At 38.8% G+C, this 18123-nt stretch overlaps 1 protein-coding gene across 2 annotated transcripts in view; it reads right to left on the minus strand.

Annotated features, from left to right (window-relative positions):
- PITPNC1 (phosphatidylinositol transfer protein cytoplasmic 1) overlaps positions 1–18123 on the minus strand; it is a 78162-nt gene that overhangs the window by 31097 nt on the left and 28942 nt on the right. The window contains exons 2-4 of one of the 2 annotated variants that reach the window (XM_062506132.1): positions 10714–10857; positions 7009–7097; positions 6563–6570 (exon numbers count right to left, since the gene is read on the minus strand). In XM_062506132.1, coding sequence (XP_062362116.1) covers positions 6563–6570; positions 7009–7097; positions 10714–10841 — 225 coding nt within the window. In that variant the 5' untranslated portion in view covers positions 10842–10857. Of the gene's footprint in view, positions 1–6562; positions 6571–7008; positions 7098–10713; positions 10859–18123 lie in introns of those variants that run through there. The other variant, XM_062506133.1, reaches the window with a different exon arrangement.

An 18123-nucleotide genomic window follows, 5' to 3' on the forward strand; every position in this document is an offset into this window, starting at 1 on the left:
TCCAGATTTTTTAGATGTCTTTTAAACTCCTTTAAAAATTGTCATACTCCAGCACACCTGTAACACTCAAAAACAAGTAAGGTGAATATTCGGGGCTTTTTTTTTCCTGAGACTTTCTACATTTTGCACCTCGATTTTGGAAGAACCAGGAGAGGCTTAAGGCTCAAGAGAGCACCCAGTGCAGTAACCGGAGTGTGTTCCAGTAATTAGCAGCCACGAGCAGGGGGATTTCCACATCAGAATGAAGGGAATGCAAGCAGCATATGGAAAGCACAGCCCGCAGTTGCGTTTGCAATTCCCTACACATAACCTCTTGAAAAATGAAAGGCCTATTTTTAGCATGATGATTGATTAGCGTTGCCATAGCAATAAGCGACACTTACAAGAACAGGCTAGAACCTAAGTGTGCCAAAACACTTGCCAAAGTCTTAAAGAGACAGTCAAACACACACAGGGGTGCGACAATGTTTTAATGGAGAGGACTGTCAAATTAGCCTTTGCCTAGTAATTACACCTGAGGGTTGTGGGAATTACTGGAGTTGTCAGCAAATATGTTGGTCTGAGAGAGGTTTCTTCAGCCCCTGGAACCTGCTTTGTGTGAGTGATGCCAGTTCATCAACACTGGTTTCATTTTCCATGTGGTTTCTGCTGCCTTCAGAATGTTCAAAGACCTGCTAGAGACCTCATCCTTGCTCTTCACCTCTCCTGCTCTTTGTGAATATTAATCCACAATCCTTGGCAGTTATTTCTGTACAGTAAAAATTAATCCTACTTTTTTTTTTTTAAGCAGCAGAAGCATATTTCCCTAAATCTTAACATTAAAGCCCAGCAAGGCAGATATTTTATGTAAATGTTCTCTCTCATCTTCCACCACTTCTCAGACTGATGATTTTTTTCTATGGTCACATATGCATTATTTTGACAACACAGGTGGAACAGGATTCTTCAGAGAACAACCTCCATGGACAGACATCTACAGACAAAGAACACAGTGACTGCTACAATGAGGTGAGAGTGTTCAAGAAAATGAAATCTTTTCCATAGGGTAACTTCCATATATCACATCCTTTAAATTCAACATTTTTGGGCACTATTTTGGTACTCAACAACAGCATTTCTTTGTTGAAGATCAAGAACCTGGCAAAGAGAAAAGGAGTCCCAACTTTGTTGTAAGCAACAAAGGGGATGTGGGACTGTGGGGTGATGGCAAGTGGAATATTCAATGTTTCTTGGAAAATGGACAATAGGGAGTTACTGACACCCCTCAGATTGCTCCAGACAGCTCTGCATGTGAGCTGCTGTGTGATCAGGTAACCCAGGCACAAAGCAGCATCAATGAGGGTGACAAGGCTGGAAGAGAATAGACGGAAAGGGCTGGGCAGGGTGATGGCATTTGGAAGATGTGACTCAGTGAGAGGGAGGAGAATTTGGAAAGCAAGATAAGCACAGGAAGGTGGCAAACAGCAAACAAAAGTGCTATTGAGCGGAAAGGAAAAGAACAATGCAAAAAACCAAAATTGAAAATAAACAAGGGATCAAAACTCTCATAAACAAGCTGAGAAGGAAAACCACTGTACTGTATACAATAACCTGGAGATGGAAAAATTACTAACAAGTTGCCTCCAACCGCTATAAAACTCTTATCTCTGGCTTTGCCTTCCCTTAGGATCTCTCTCTTTGATACATGGGAACAGTAACCTGCTTATTGAAGAAGAGAGAAAGTGAAAAGCAGCATGGGCAAGTGGAAATGACAGTCCCATCCATTAGAGAGGGGGCTGGATTGCTTTGGAATAAGCCAGTGCTGGAAAAGGGGAATTCTCACAAGCAGTTTAAGTTATTTGTTTCAATGGAATTAAGCTATTAAATGAGAATACAGGTTTGCAGCCTCAAAAAAAAAAAAAGTGGTTTTTTTTTCTTATAAACACTGCAGAGGTCCTTCCTTTTGCTAGAGCCTCTAAGGGAAATAAATCTGTATTTTCCCTGGACAACGGGATCCGTGAGCCTGTTTTCTGAGTTGGGGGGGTAAGATGGGAGTAACTTGGTAGTAACTGTGCATTAGGCTCTAATCCTGCAGTACAGATTCTGCTGCATTTTTGATGCAGACTTTTAAAATCCTCAAACTACATAAAAGTTTCAGCACTGAAGAGTGAGGGGTTACATCCAAATTTCAAGGGCTGGTAATCAGATAAAGAGAACACAGGAAAAAACTCTACAGCAATGTTTATCTAAAACAACTGTTTTCCTTCTCAAGTCATCTCAGTATAAAATAACAATACAAAAAAACATTCCTTCCAGATAATTTACTTCATGGATAAACCAGCAGCTAAGTGAAGCACAAAACATGCCTGTTCTCAAAAGTAATCAGAAACCAGCAGGTCAGTAATGGACCATTTAGCAACTCTCACTCTGGGGCCTTGACACATACCAGATGACATAATTTTATTTTCCTCAGTCATTTGCTGTAGAAGAATAAATGTCATTGTGATAAATCATCAAAGGAATTGTTGTGTCCTGCTTTCTGTTCCGTAACTGTTTTTCATAAATATTCTGGATTTATATTCTATGCATAAGGATATTTGGGACATTGGCATGTTGAAGGAATGCTTCTCCTCCTCATGAGCAGACAATGCCATTTTAATGTTTGTTTTGTCTATACAATTGTGAAACTTACAATTGTCCATAAATTATGCAAAAAAAAAGTATTCAGCTGTTTCTAAATTTCAGCCCCAGAACTGAAATGTTGCTAACAACACCAAAGCCATTCAGGTCAGGTGGTAAATCTATTTGAACTGATCCCTGGTAAACACTTGAACTGCAACTTCAGACCCAGAAGAGTTTGATTAAATTATCTTTGTATTTTTCCTAACCACTTTCTACTTCAGCTTGAGAGCTAAACTTTGGCTCATTTTCAGTGTACTTCGATCACATGAAGATTTTGTACCATGGTTTAGACACCAAACATTCATGATCTGATTATTTGTTTGCTTGAGGCTCCTCTCTTTTTCTGTCCAGGATCTCCATTGTCACTTGAGCAGGTCGAATGGATATTTGCTCTGTGCTGTTTATTTTCTAACAATATCCCAATGCAGGTAAAGAAACTTAGTTCCATGCAATTATTTTTCATATGGTTTGCAATAGACACAAGTTTGCTTTCTAGTTAATTATTTCTAATCTTGCTGGGCAACCTCAGAAATAAAAATAACAGAGCCTCCTGAAAGTTCAGTTGTTCTTGCCACTGTGAATAGCATAAATATTTTCCACTAAACATACATATTTGCAAAGGCTGTGATAAGCTGGCACACAAGGGGTTGTTGAGAGCTGCAAGGCACCTTGTCTCCATCCTCCAAGAGAAAAAGGCTCCAGCCCCTGACCAGCAAAGGAATTCTTTCCAAAGCAGCAGCTAACAGCACCTGTTCCCCAGGAGCAGGTGTAGCTGGGCAGGAGGCACCTGACCATACCCAAGTCCTGGAATTGCTCATGGAGTGGAGCCCATTGGGGTTACTCCTATAGGGCTCCCTTTCTGCTGCATCCTAAGTACAGTATCCCTGGTTTATTATCTTAACATCAACCTAATCACAACAGAAATGGATTTGCGGATAAAACTAAACACATATTCTAGCAAGATATCTTGTCAGGTTTCTAATGACAAGATCAAAACCAAAGCAGCTCCAGGTCTAACTTGAAGACACTTTCTCACATACAATTCTGAAGTAACACCCCAACCACTAAAACTTTGAACTTTACAGGAATATCTTATTCCCTAAATAGTACCCCCATATTTGGATGACTTCCTTTGGCTTCAGCTTTGACAGTATTTTTTGTCTTCCTCCTCCCTCTCAATGACAGCAGGAAGCTTTCAAGGATTAGCTCCAGCTCTGATACAGCACTTCTTGGGACAGTCCCTGTGTGTCATCTTCCTGAGAGGAAGTCTTTTGTACAGCAGCTTTAACAAGGTGCATTTGCAAATGCTGTCCTGATGTGACCCTATAGCACAAATTACACCCCACAAAAGCATCACTTGTGCAATAGTTCTGTTAAACTCATTATCTCAAGTGTGTCACTTGCTTTACATGCTGTTAACATGGTTGTCAATACCCAGTTGCAGACGTGGTATTTGCTGTCAAATTTAGAGGGTTGCTGTGTAACAAATAACATTGCTTAAAGCAGATGCCATCATAACTGGATCCCAACTACAGAGGACTAATATCATGACAGTATAATTTCCATTCCTGTTTTCATGCTTCCAGTTGCTCTTGGCTTTTTATACAATCATGGCACAGAACAATATTCTGAAAAGAATTTTTCGATGCTTGATGAGCAACTTTTCTTACGTGTCCTAATTTCAGGTCTTTAAGAAGGCCGTATTTATGAATTCCATAATATTCACAGGAGAACCAGATTGATGAAATTATTCCATACTGCATTTCTGAATGCCAGAGTATGGGCTTGAATGCAATTTCTCAACAGCCTTCATATTTTTCAACTTAAAAACCTTAAGACTGTCAGTAAGGTTCAGTCTGCTGTTCACATCCTCTTCCAAATCACTAACACACACTGAAATAACATGCTGAGCCTTTAAGGTCGTTCTCTTTATTTAGAATGGAGCTTACAAGGTTAATAAGGTGTGAAAATACCACAGAGCAGTATGTACTTGACTCGATAAGATTATGCTTTATTTATCCAATTATTTGCCTTCCTTTAGAATGAGTTTTCCTTGGAATGAGGCTCAATTTGACTCTCACCATATCCCACAGACCCTTCAGAGAGAATTTATGATCTTTAAGAAAAGGGTTTCCAAGCTATCATACATATTTTGGCTAATGTCTGTGGACTTATTCTTTCTTTCAGAATTCTCTAATGAACACAGAAGATGAAATTTAGAGAAATATTCCAGACAAGGATAGCAGTTATTCCCAGTGGTATGTTTAACATTTTTGTTCTAGATTCAACAGTTTGAAGCAAAGGCACTGTCTCTGTATTCAATGAAGATAAATTCATAGCCTATCAGCTCCATTAAAACATACTTTAGATTTTTGTCTGAAGTACAGTTTCCTTGATCTCCTCCCAGTATTTCTAGTTCTGTTTCCTTGCACCATGGTGAGTAATTAGTCCCCAGCTCCCCTAGGCAGTTACACTGTCACTTAGCGATTGCTTTGCCTACCTTCTACATTTCTGGACTGATTTAATTTTTCTTTACAAGTCTCTTCAATGCTGCAATCACTTCTGCTGGTGTTCTTGAACATTTCTGTAGCTGTACTTTCCTCTGACCTATACCAGGTGTTGTTTCACCAGAACAGACAGAGATCACCTCCTGATTCAGTTTCTGTGAGTACAGCACTGCTGTTTCCTTTTAATAATGTATTGCATTTCAAATTTAGATATGCATTTCTGTCTGCCACCACTCTTTGCACCATCCCCACTTGACTCTAACAGTTAAAGAAAAAGAAAAATCACATTAAAAGATTCAGATTTACTTTCAGTTATAGAAAAAAATTATCATGGAGAGATATCAGTGCAACACAGCAAATGTCAACTTCCCAGCTAAAACTAAATATGCTCTCAGAGGTAAACGTTAATTAATGTGAACAGACCCTACTGAAAGTCTCTTCTGACAAAACCAGCTGAGAGTCTGCCCCTCATCACTACTGTCCATTCTGGGATATTTGGGGTTCCTCTGACAATCAAATGAATATTCTAAGTACCTGCAGCACATATTGAAAAACAGCTTATCGCTTTGGTTTTACAAACCTGGCTATCACAGTTTAAACTCTTGGTCTCCAGCTTTCAGATCTCAGACTTTAAATCCCTGTATTTTTTTTTTCTTTTTATCACACTAAAATATATTTTTTTTTATCTTTTTGCTTTACGAGCTTTTAAAAAATCTGCACAAACATTTTGAGCACTGCAGAATTAAGAGAAATTATGTTTTGCCTGCAGTCAGAAGTTCAAGCTAAATCAAAGCAGGAGTTTCTGAAAGGTCCTTTCACCTGGAACCTCCTCACCATCCTCTCCTCACCTTCCAAAGGCTGCTGGAAACTTCTTGTTATTATCGAGGCCAGCACATTTAAACAATTTTTCTCATGATTTATGTGCTATATTTTGCCTTAGCTCTGTGAGAGGGAATAGCTGATTTTTCTGGGCACTGTGCCCAGATTATCTTTAATTTTGTCTACAGATTGTACAGTTTCCCAGATACTATACCAGAGATGAGCATCTTATAAGTTAATAAAACAATAAATAAAATAAAATCTGTTCTCATGTCTCCATGTAACAACTGGAACCTTAAAAGCCTCACCCTTCTTTATAGATGCTTCTTTTTCTCACAGTCAGTAAGTAAAAATACACCAAATTATTTTTAAGTGATAAAGAAAAAGAATTAATACAATTCTCTTAGAATTACTTCTAATTTCCCTTTAAATTGCTTAAACAAATAACTAAAATAAAGTTTCACTGTTGAATGCGTTATGAATAAGTTATATTAAGAAGCAATCAGATTGGATTTCATTACTATATTTTACATAATTTTTCTATTTTTAGAATAAAATGAGGAAGAAAAACTTACTGTGTATTCTGATTTCCAATTGTCCATTTGTAAAACAAAAGAAAGAAGAGGGAAAAGAAAAAAAAAAGACATGTGAAATAAAACAATTATGCAAGTTCCTTACAGTAAACACACATTAATAATAAAAATTATTGTGTTGGATAGTCTGCAGATTTATACTTGACTAAAGCCTATGGGACAATAAAGACCAACAGAATCCAAACACCTGATATTTTCTTTGCAAGCCAGAAATTGCATAGATACAACATTCCAGTTTTTACCTATCCTTAGTCCATAATCTTCATTTCCTGATACCAGTAAATATAAGGTGAAAAATATATGCAGTTCAACAGGAGTTCTTAAAGAAACTTGGTGCTTGTAGTTCAATATATAACTTGGAGCTTCTGAAGATAAACAAAACTATTCCCAAACCACAAAGCAGCAATCATTTCTGCCACATTCCTTACCTGTGATTGTGTAAGGATAATAATTCCAGGCCTTCTCTGTAATGTAAAATATTTTGGGAACAACTGCTCTAGCCCAGCTAGGCAGTTTGCTGAAAGTAAAAATAAAATATAAAATTAGAATATATTATGATGTATGTGTATTGCAGAAATAAAGATACTTCCAAATGTGCCCATCATTTGCGAGGTGTTTGAGGGATACAGCAACACCCAGATTTCTCAGGAGCATTTTCATTTTCTGCCTCAGCTGTGCTTCCCTCACAGAGCAACAACCTTCTAGTGGGCTGAACTGAGGCTGCTCTTTTTGGGAATTCATGGCCTGCACCTTTGGCCACACTCAACAGGTGAGGACAAGCAAGGTGTAAGGGGTGGCACCGTGTGCTCAGCCACAGGGAGGCACTCTCTAACAAGAGGTCAGGAGGAAATGGGGGATTTCAGTCCACTTTCATACCAAATCCATTATTTCTTCTTTCAGATTCTTTTTTCTTCCTTCATATTCTCTGCCAGCACTGAAACCCTCATGCTCAGCTCACCTGGCACGCAGCTGTTCCCACACTACCAACACCAATTCCTGAGTAGGAAGCTTTTATATTAAAATTAACAGATCACTCAAAACACCTCGTGAGGCTGGTAGGCAGCAATAGTCCCATTTTGCTGATGGGAAAAGCAAATAACAAAAGTGAAGAGAATTAATGGAACTGACATTACAGCTCAGAGCTCATTCTGTCAAGAAAACTCACCAGTGTAGTGGTAGAAAGGCAGCAGAATCAGAAATCAAAGACATAGCTACACCATTTGGATGGATCATTAAAGGGCAATTGAATAATACTATGGAAGGGTGGCAGCATTTTTAACCACAGCTCTTGGATCTCTCATTTCCAGCACTCTGGTCACAGAGGTTACCAAAAACTGATGAACAAAGAAACATTTAAAAAGGCAAATTCACTATAATTCATCTTTCAACCCTCTCTTAATGACTTCAGTTATAAGCACTGAGGCTGCCAGGAACAAAGATGCAGAACTAGTTATTCCAAGGACAGCAGACCTTGGACTCCACAAATATCCCTGCACTTGGGGGACTCAGTTCAAATAGTCTGGTCTGGCAAAGCGTTGAGCAGAGCACCCAGGCCAAGACTGAATCTGTACTGAACTGCAGGACATGCTTCCAAACCTCAATTTCCCCAGTGTAAATGTTTGAAATAGTTCTGTTTAGATAACTGTGTGCAGAAAGTACATTAACTTTCCATATTAGCAAAATTCTGAAGAAAATACATTTGGGATCATGAAGGCTTATTTAACCATGATCTGGCTACATATAAATATTTTATTTGTCCAGAGGCAAAATGCAGACGTTAGTACATTATCTACAAATTCAAAGCCAAGTGCATTGACTTTTGCTGCTTGATGGCATTGCTCAAAACGAGATTCTTTTCTTTACATAAACCTTTCTTGTGTACAGACTTATAAGCAGCATTTTACATCGTGCATAATAGACTTCCCTGTATCGGATCTTCTGTTTGTCAGCCTCTGTCAGTGTGTTTATGAATGCTTCCCTTACCCCTGCTAAACTTTACTCTGATGCCTAAATTATAAATACCAGAGGATGCAGACTTTCAGCTTCCAAAACATTGCTCCACCAAGAAAGAAGAGGCAATAAACAATTCTAAATATAACTAAGGTTACACTGACACTAGAAAACATACATCTGCTCATTTTGCACTTTTCTTATTTATTGGGTTTTTTTGGCATATTTGCCTGTCTACCTATACCTATACGTCACCAGTACAGCACATCCTGAAAAAAACCCAAAAACTTTATGAGCAAAACACAGACTATACTCAGAATTGCCAGCAAGTCTCAGTTGCAGACACATGAATTCTTCCAAGGTCCACTCAAAGAAAAGACAATATCTCTATTGCAGCAGCACAGGCATGAGGATCACATTAGCTTCTTTTTCTTTTCCTTATTTCCTTATTTCTCCTCCATCCAGATGAAGTTCAGTCTCAAATTTCTTTAAGAGATATCAGTTCAGATCAAATTAGAGCAAAGCAAAGTAGTTAGGGCAGTGGACCCAGGAAGAAGAAAAGCTGAGGGAAAGAACTGTGCTGGTGGAAGTCGTGTTCCCCAGCAAGGCAGGCAAAGTTTCCAGCACATCCTGTATGGAAGCATGTCTCCTTGTGTGAAATCCTCCAGAGACATCCTGGCCTCCCAGCAAAATCCACATCGGCCTGAAAACCCCCTGATCCTTTCCAAAAAGCTTCAATAGCACTGCAATATCTGGCAGCATTGTGATACCACACCCAGATTCACATAGTAAATCTGGTAATGGAAGACTCAGAATTATCATTAAACTCGGTGAACCTGATTTCAAACGTCCACCACAGCTGCAGGTACCTGTCCTGAGTTGTTGTAGGCACAAAGATCTACTTTGCCAATGCTTGTACCTATCTTTGGCTAAGAAATCCTGTGTTCCATTGCCTGCACTACCAGGAATCACATGCTTCCCAAGTATGGTTTGCACATGGCTTCTAGATTCTCATGGTCATTCTGAATTGCACTGAAGTGGCAATTCTGAATATGCTCTTCAGTGCTTAAAGCCTTATTTTTAACATGCAGGAAAGAAATACCCAGAACCATCTTTTAAAAACCCTCAACTTGTGGGAGCTCTACAGTGGGAGCGCATATATTGATTTTTCCCAAGTCCTATAGCTAGCCTGCGAGAGAGCACTTAGGATAATATTAAATGTTGGCAAGACATATATTATTGAGCTCCTGTGTGTGTGTGTGTGTTTGTGTGTATGTATAACATCACTGGTGGTTCAGTTTGGCTTGAATTAAGGTTAGATATGTCAGGTTTGCAGGGCAGGAGGAACTTGCAATGTAGAAGCAATAGCTGCAATGTTTGTATGCCCACTCCAAAATGCTGCAGAGCATAACTTTAATAAAATGAAACAGGCCCAGGGGAAAAGAAGAACTTCAGAAAAAGCAGTGGTATTCAATTCAATCAGCAGTAGTAAAAATGGGAACAGATTGTGCAGTATATCTCATACTGCACAAATATATATATCTAAACATCTCTGGCCTGTGAGTGTGGTGACATTGGTCCTCAGCAGTACCATGTCAGCATAGGAAGACAAACACTTCACTCTAAGAAATTATGGAACTTCAGGGAGAAAACCCCCAAATTTTCTACCATGTCTTTAAGCCTAGTGGTCCAGAAGGCTGACATTGTACAATGGTCATTCATAATGTCAATTAAGTTTGCTGAGGCAAAATACAGTCAGAAAAAATGCTGGCTTTGTGACATGATTATGAGATGAGAGAAACTTAAACCTTTTTAATGGTTCGGTTTTGTTTTTCTTGGAGGGTGAGACTTTGCTGGTATTGTTGTTTAGTTTTTTGGCTCTCCCTCCCCAACGATTTTGGAAAACAAAATGACAAATAAATAAGTGTAAAAGAAAACAAAAGTTCTGATTTTCAGTATATCCTTACTCCAGATTATAATTCCTTCTCATGGAGAAGATGCTCAAGAAGGAATAACAGCTAATCCCTCTGTTTCAAGCCATTGATCTATCCCATCTCCCCATGGCTACCAGAAAACAGCATGTATTCATGGGAACATCTTTTGAAACAGAAAGGCTGCTGCCAGCAATCCTTGCAAATTTTTCTTACAGTCCATGCTGGGAGAAGCAGTTTTACTGCACTTGCCTGTTGAGATAGACACGTTTTTCTGTTAGCTGACCATTGCCATGGTTGGGATCTTCATAGGGTTCATTCTGCACCACTTCCACGCCCTCCCCTCGGTCACTCTGCTCATGGCTGTGCTTGCTGATCATGTACAGCTGTCCAATTCTGTACTGCAAGGCAAAACCAAGAACGAAGTATATTAGTTTTATGTTACACATGTATTCAAAAGCCAATCTTAGTCAATGATACATGCTATGTGTAAATAAAAGGTAGTTTGAAGGTGAAAACCAGTATTTTTGGGGTCCTCCTATTACCTTATGAAGACCATGGCATCACTTGTGATAAAAATAACAAAACCTGTGTGTGTACAAATGTAAAGAGTTAGGCCAGTCCTCTATTATTAGACTTTGTAAGTATATCAGTTAAGAATAAGTAAACAATTAACCTTGTGCTTCCATATGCCAAAATGTAAAGGGACTTCAACCAGCAGGTGAGCTCTAAAAGTTCTGTGGGACACAGGATTCTCTTACCCTGCCAATACAATGAAGCCCTGCAATAAGGTTTGGGGTAATTATAGCTGGTCCACAGAGACAGGAGCACCAGCTTGTCATGTAGACTCCAAGTCCTTTGAAAAAAGAAGTTTGACTGATTTGGCACTATTATTAAAATGTATCTAAGCACTTTAATGATAATTTTTCTATAGACTCCCAAATAACTTGGGAAGCCAAACACTGTGAGGATTGGCCCAACTTTGCTATCACAGAAAAATAAATTGTTGCACTTGATCTTTTTCTCACTATGTCTCTTATCTACATCAGGACTTTTGTCTCCAAAGAAATCTAACAAAAATACATCCTTAAACTTCCATTTACAAAGATTTAGAGTAAAATTATACTTTCCTAATAATTTTCTGGGCTGAAATTTTATTCTCAGGTTCTTTGCAGATGATTGAACATACCAGGATTCTTCCAACAAACTGGCTTTGGACATATCCAGTTTTCTTGATTGGAACCCTGTCTCCCCCAGAGAAATTTGTTCAGGCATATACATGGCAATCACTGCAATCACATCAATCCCCCTTCAAACACAAAGAACAACCTGTTAATTTAGAGAATGGCTGAGCTACCACACAAGCTGCCAAGTACTAGCTCAGCATAAGCAAACAAAAGCATCGTGACAGTCTGACCTCAGAAAACTTGATGAGATTCTTGTGGTTATTACATTATAGACAGCAATCCTATCACATACTGTAAAAAGTCCAAATCAAAAGAGCAATTAGTTCAGATAAAAAACCCCAAACCATTACAAACCTTAGCAACTTAGCAACTGGCAACAAGACAGTCTTACTAAACAAAATTATAAGGAATAGGAGGATGGAGGGCTATAATACCCTATATTGTTCCTCAATTCTACATAATCGGAATTTATTCCCCTACAGCAACAGGCCACAAGAATGTAAGAAATTTGGAACCTGCCTCTTGATTTAAGAAAGTAAGTCCTAACATTATTTTACTTGCTAATCCACTTCACCATCTTTGTGTCTACTAAATCCTTTATCTCTATCTCATCATATTTGAACATTTTGTCCTAATCTCAAAGGCTTTGAAGAGCTGCAGGTCTCACACATAGCTTTTAACTAGACTAATGACAAATTGTCTTCTCTTTTTCTCTAACAAAAATGAATGTATTAGTGCACAGTGAAGGCCAAGTTTGTAGTACATTTGATTTGACCAATTAGTACAGTTTAAAAAAAAAAGAGTAACTTTCAGGCATACAAAGCTGTTCTTCAGGTCTGAAATCAAAGCAATACACTTCAAAGCTGAATACAAGTTGAGAAAAAATGCTTTGCCTTCAATTAGATGTGTATCAATTAGACCACCTGGGAGCACAGACTTCCTGTCTGTGGAGTGATAAGGATGGCTGAAAAGGGGAAAGGTGATAAAGTCCTTATCTTCTAATGGAAAGGAAGAGGCTGGTAATTTGTATCCTGTGAATATGAAAAGGTCAGATGAGGAGTAGAGAGAGGAATTACAGTTTGACATAAAGTCAATATTTCGATCATGATCTCTATTGGGATTTTTGTTATTCCATAGAGTTATGAATTTTAGTTGCCATGGACACCTCATGTGTCCAAAGTGTTTCATAATTGCACATATCAATTTCCTACATCCACGTAGTCCTTTGCAATTTTGCTCTCAGTTTTAATGGTCAAATACAAACACCTCAGTTTCCGTTGGAAATGTTGGCTCAGAAATATCAAGATGAATGAACTTTCACACTGACTACCAGCTGTGGGGTTGTACTGACACCTTCGTTTGCTCCAGCATCATGAAGCACAGATACCCCCACAACACCACATTTTGTTAACAGAGGTTGTTCTTCCACGGACTCACCCCACCATGAAATGCTTGCAAGATATCAAATCCCAAAGACTGTAAATAAATGAATCTGAGCAGAAGTTTAAGGGGGCTAAGCCTTGTGCCCACTGCACTTTGCAGATGAGGGTCAGTGCTGTCAAACAGCAACTGCTTTCCAGATGCTGCGCTGTCAGTGCTTAAAGGAAGGTTCTCCTCTGCTGAGGCTCAAAATCACACACGTTCCAATCATACCCACCATCTCACAGGAGGTATCCCAGGCAGCTCAGCATGGTGCCTCCCATTTGGAAGATGCTGAAGGAACAGAAGGCACCACTGCTGGATAGCTCTCCTGCAGGAGCCCCACTGCTCCTCGCCTTCTGCAGGCAGGAATTTCCCATGGCTATGGATCTGACACCAGTCCAGCAGAAATATCCCCCTTCAAAGCCAGCTTGGATGGGGCCCTGAGTGACATCCCTGCCCACGGCAGGGGTTGGAATGAGATGAGCTTTGAGGTCCCTTCCAACCCAGACCATTCTGTGACCTTTTTTGACTACTGAAGTGTCTGGGCAGTCCTGCTGGAAAGCAGCTGTGTTCTGCAAAGGAAATATATTTGTACGTGTTCTTTAAAGTAACCAACTTAGCTCTTTTGTGTGCTATTCATTTGTTTCTATCTGCTGTACAAAATATTAAAATCATTCTAGAGCAGAATAGAAAATGTTAACTCCCAAAATAATAATACTTTACTAAATCAGAGAGTGCAAAACTATTATTTCAGATAAAATAGCATTTTTTCAAGTGTATGTTTCTATTTTCGTGAATAAAATCTAAGGCAAAGATGTGTCTTTTAGAACTTGCTGGAATTTAAATGCCTGAATAAAAAGTCACAGCTTTTTCTTAGTTCCTATGGATATTTTGGAGAAATAGCACTTAAGAATCCCTTCACAACAGTAGTTGATACACATTATTCCTGCAAAGGTAAACTGATATGCCACTACTATTTATTTTGCTCTATCACAATCTGAATTTCTGTGTTCTTAGCTGTAAGATAATTTTCTAAGACCATCTACTGTTTCCAGGAATTCAGTAAAATTTCACACAATGACACCTGATACGAATTTGGATCGGGAGCAAAACTCTCTGCAAATTCTTCAGTTTAATAGGGGAAAATTCATTCAGTATCAGAGCAAGAACTTCAATAAACAAATGCACAGAATGTGGAATTAGAGGTTTCTCGGGGTATTGCTGTGTAGCTTTGGTAGTAGCCCTGATGTCTCCTAAGCCCTAATGAGTGAGACTTTGTCTCAGTGGTGACTGCTCCTTCAATGAGCAGATGGTGTTTGCTGTTGGGATTTAGTCATACCAGAAACAAGGTTCATGCTAGCAACAGCATAAGGATGGTCAATCTGATTTTGTTTAAAATTATAAGAGAGACCAGAAACATTTTTATCCCTCTGATAGGAGGGGGGGGGGAGAAAAAAAACCTAAAAATTTTAAAAGGGGTCCACCCCACCCATCTTTCATTTGTAGGGCTCCAACCATCTCCAGTAGGAACTGCACAAGAAAACTTTGTACAAACATGTCTGAATTTTTTTCAGCCCAACTGCCTATTGCTCAGGTTTTGATTTAATGCAAGTCTCAGAGCACAAACTTTCCTACTTCAGGTGGAATGAAAAAATTAAACTCTCTCAAAGGAGAAATTATGCCAAAATGGTCTCATATCTGAAATTTTCATACCACTCCTTGAAGTTCTTACCTGAATGCTCACAGAAAATGTAACAGATTTATCACTGTCTTTGTCTTACATAATTCTCATATACAAAAGAATGGTTGAACACTTTAATCTACATTTACTTCTCTGTAATTAGACTAAACCATCAGGGATGGTGCTGCCATTTTTTGTTCTAAGCCAGTAGTGAGATCCCTTCCTGCAGAGAGGAGATGGAATCCAGAGGACATTCAGTGTCATATCTGCCTGCTCAAGGTAATGATTGTTGGATGAGCTGCATTTTGACAGTGGAAAGACTTTCTCACACAGGTTCATGCTAAAACATGCCAGTGGCTTCTAGTCCTGTTCTCAGAAAACTGCAAAGGTAAAACAGAAAAAAAGAGCAAAGACAGCAACAACTAAAATGAAACAGATCTTATGCACAAAGGCAGCTCTGAAGGTTCATCCCTGCCTCCACTGATGGCAATAGTTCTTTTATCATTGACCTCAATTTAGTTAAGATTTATCTCTAGCAAGAAAATACAACTAATCGGCTTCATCATCAGTTATATCTGTCCAGCTGCACAGAAACCAAAGACATTGATCATGGCAAAAGAGTAGCAATTTTATTAAGGAATTATGATTTATAGAATGCTGTCTTGTTCACAGAAAACAATCTTAAAATTGATTGATACATTTCTGATCTATTTTCAAGTCTTAGTCTTTGCAAGATGATCTGCATGCTCCTTCTGAATGTGTTCCAGGACTTAATTTTATTTTTTTCCTAAAAAATATTGATAGGCATACTCTTTGTCACTTTTCCACGTTTTGAATTATTTAAAACAATTGCTGATTATTCCTCAAAGGACCACCATGAGACAAACATGGGGATCCTCAGGTAAGTTACTTGTCCAAACATGCACTGCTGTCACTCCCAGCAATCTCTTCCCAGCAGTTTTACAGAGACATTTTACCTCTGGAATAAATTGTTTGGAAATGCACTTGCTTGAGTAAATATCTTTGTTTAAGAGGATACACTGAGGTTTCCTATTGTGTTTGTTTTGATGTTGAGGGCATTGTTTTCAGGTCCTGTTCAAGACCTAAGCCCTACACTACTATAGATATGAAAAGCTTGCAGTTAGATACTGAACACAGGCAAAGAAAGCATTAACCTTATTTTATATTTGATTAATTGAGACAGAAATTAATACATCAACCTTAAGAAATATGTCTGTGGTAGAACAGGGAATTCAGCCTCAATCTAGTGATTCCAGCTCAGTCCTGTTACCACAAGACACACCTGTAATTTCTTTTTCATACTTAATGATAATTACTTAAAGAGAAGTGGTTTCTTTTATCTCCTTCACTAACCATAAATCCTTCATGTTAGTATTATTAGACATCATTTCATCTGGAATGGGTGAATCCTGATGCATCCTCACACTTGTGTGGCTGTGGGAGCAGAGCCCTCAGATGTGGGCAATTACAGCTCCAGCTGATGGAGCACTGAGGTTGTGCCCTCTGATCCCCAGACTCCTGTAGGTGATGATTATGGATATTAACAATAATGTCAGGAACTCTTTTCCATGACACAAGCTCCAGTTTCTGACAAAGTGATTTGTTCGCCTTGTTATTAACATTCCTAGATTGGTTTTAACAAGAATAGAGGAATGTGCAGTGTACTGGTATTTGATTTTTCATGTTTGGGTGGGTTTGTATTGGCTCCTCCTTGGCTGCTTTTGGAGTTAGGAATTTGGTTTAGTTTGGCTTCAGTTGGGGTACAGAGCCACTGCTTTGCAAGCAATGGAGGTGGGCATCTCTTGATAACCACGAGCTCAAGGTTTTACTGCAGGACATTCCTACAGAGAGAAATCAGTCAGACTTGTAACCAAAAACTTGCCACTGAAATAATCTTTTTTTTTCCCAGAGAGGCAGGAGAGAAAGCAGGAAGAAAAACTCAATGTTAATTTGAACTTGGAAGTCTTTCTTATGTAGCACAATTTACCAGTGTGAAAGTAGTGGTTTGTATTTCTAAAATAGAGATTTTCCTGGTAAAATAATGACATTATGAGCTAGGGTCCTGTGAAAAGCAGACTGCTGGGTTTGACTGCTTGGGAAATTCCGCAAGGAAAGCATGAATAGTAAACAGAGAAGGCAGAAGGGGGGTGGTTCTTACAGCCCAGTGCAGTGCTGTGCAGAGATTCCCAGCCTGCTGACCAGACCCTAAATCTCCTTTAGCCTGGCCAAACAGCCGTGTGGAGTCTGCACTAATGCATTGTTTGACTTCTTGTTTATAAGCTAAGATGTTTAGGCACCTTTGCAGAAAGTTCTCTTTGTCATGTAGAAACATCCAAAGTGCAAAGTTTTTATGAACTGCTATTTTAAATGGCTGTCCCCGAGGCACAAATACAAGAAAGTAGCTCCAGGAGCAAAGGTAGACTTGTAAAGTATTGTTCTCAAAAGGAAATCTGTTTTTATCTATACAAAAGCTCGAGCAAGGAATAACAGCAAACATCTAGGTCCTAAAGTCTAAATGTTAGCATAATTCACCATTGTGATTTGAAGCCCCAGCAAATCATGCCAATTATTTGGTGCTATAAATGTCACTCCCTGCAGTAATATATAAAGAATCTGGCCAGTCAGAGTTTAGAGTTGAGCTTGAAATTTTTCTTTCAACTAATTCCTGCATGCATCTGTGAATCACAAAGCACTACACATCTGCTGACTTGCATCAGCAGTATTTTTTACTGTTGCCCAAATTCATGGGAACATGCTTTTGTAACCTCACAAACAAACAGTTGCAGTGGGAACAGTTGACTTTTGCATGCTGTGAAGTGCCATTCTTACTGCTTTCATGTTTGCTCTGCCTTTTCAAGGAAGAAATTGCATCCTTAAGATCCTTTATCTGCCTAAATTCCCGTGAATGATGGTTCAGCAATGACACACTGGATGTTGAAAGTCAGTATCCTCCTCTGGTATTTCCAGTTGAAGAAACATGGCCCACTCTAAGTTTACAGTACCCTGGCATTGTAGTGGCTTACAAGTATAGAAGCACTACTGAAACCAATAGAAGCAGGTCCAGATCTCTGGTTAATAGGTGTACAATGAAAATCAAAATAAATGAAAATTAAATTGCAAATGTTCAGCTTTCATGCAAATGGTTTGCCAAATATAGCTCATGTCCTGTTCAAATTGTAGTCATTTTATGCTTCTACACCAGCTGTGCTATTGAGAAAAGCCAGCTGTTTATCTGGAGTGTACAAGCTCATACAATTTTTAAGAATCAGTTTTTATTAACAATATTTTACAGTGAGTCAGCTGGTTACATTTTTCTACCACGTACACTATGTGCTTTGTACATAAATACCA

Source organism: Cinclus cinclus, chromosome 20 (genome assembly GCF_963662255.1).
Source record: "Cinclus cinclus chromosome 20, bCinCin1.1, whole genome shotgun sequence".
NCBI classification, from domain to species: Eukaryota; Metazoa; Chordata; class Aves; order Passeriformes; family Cinclidae; genus Cinclus; species Cinclus cinclus.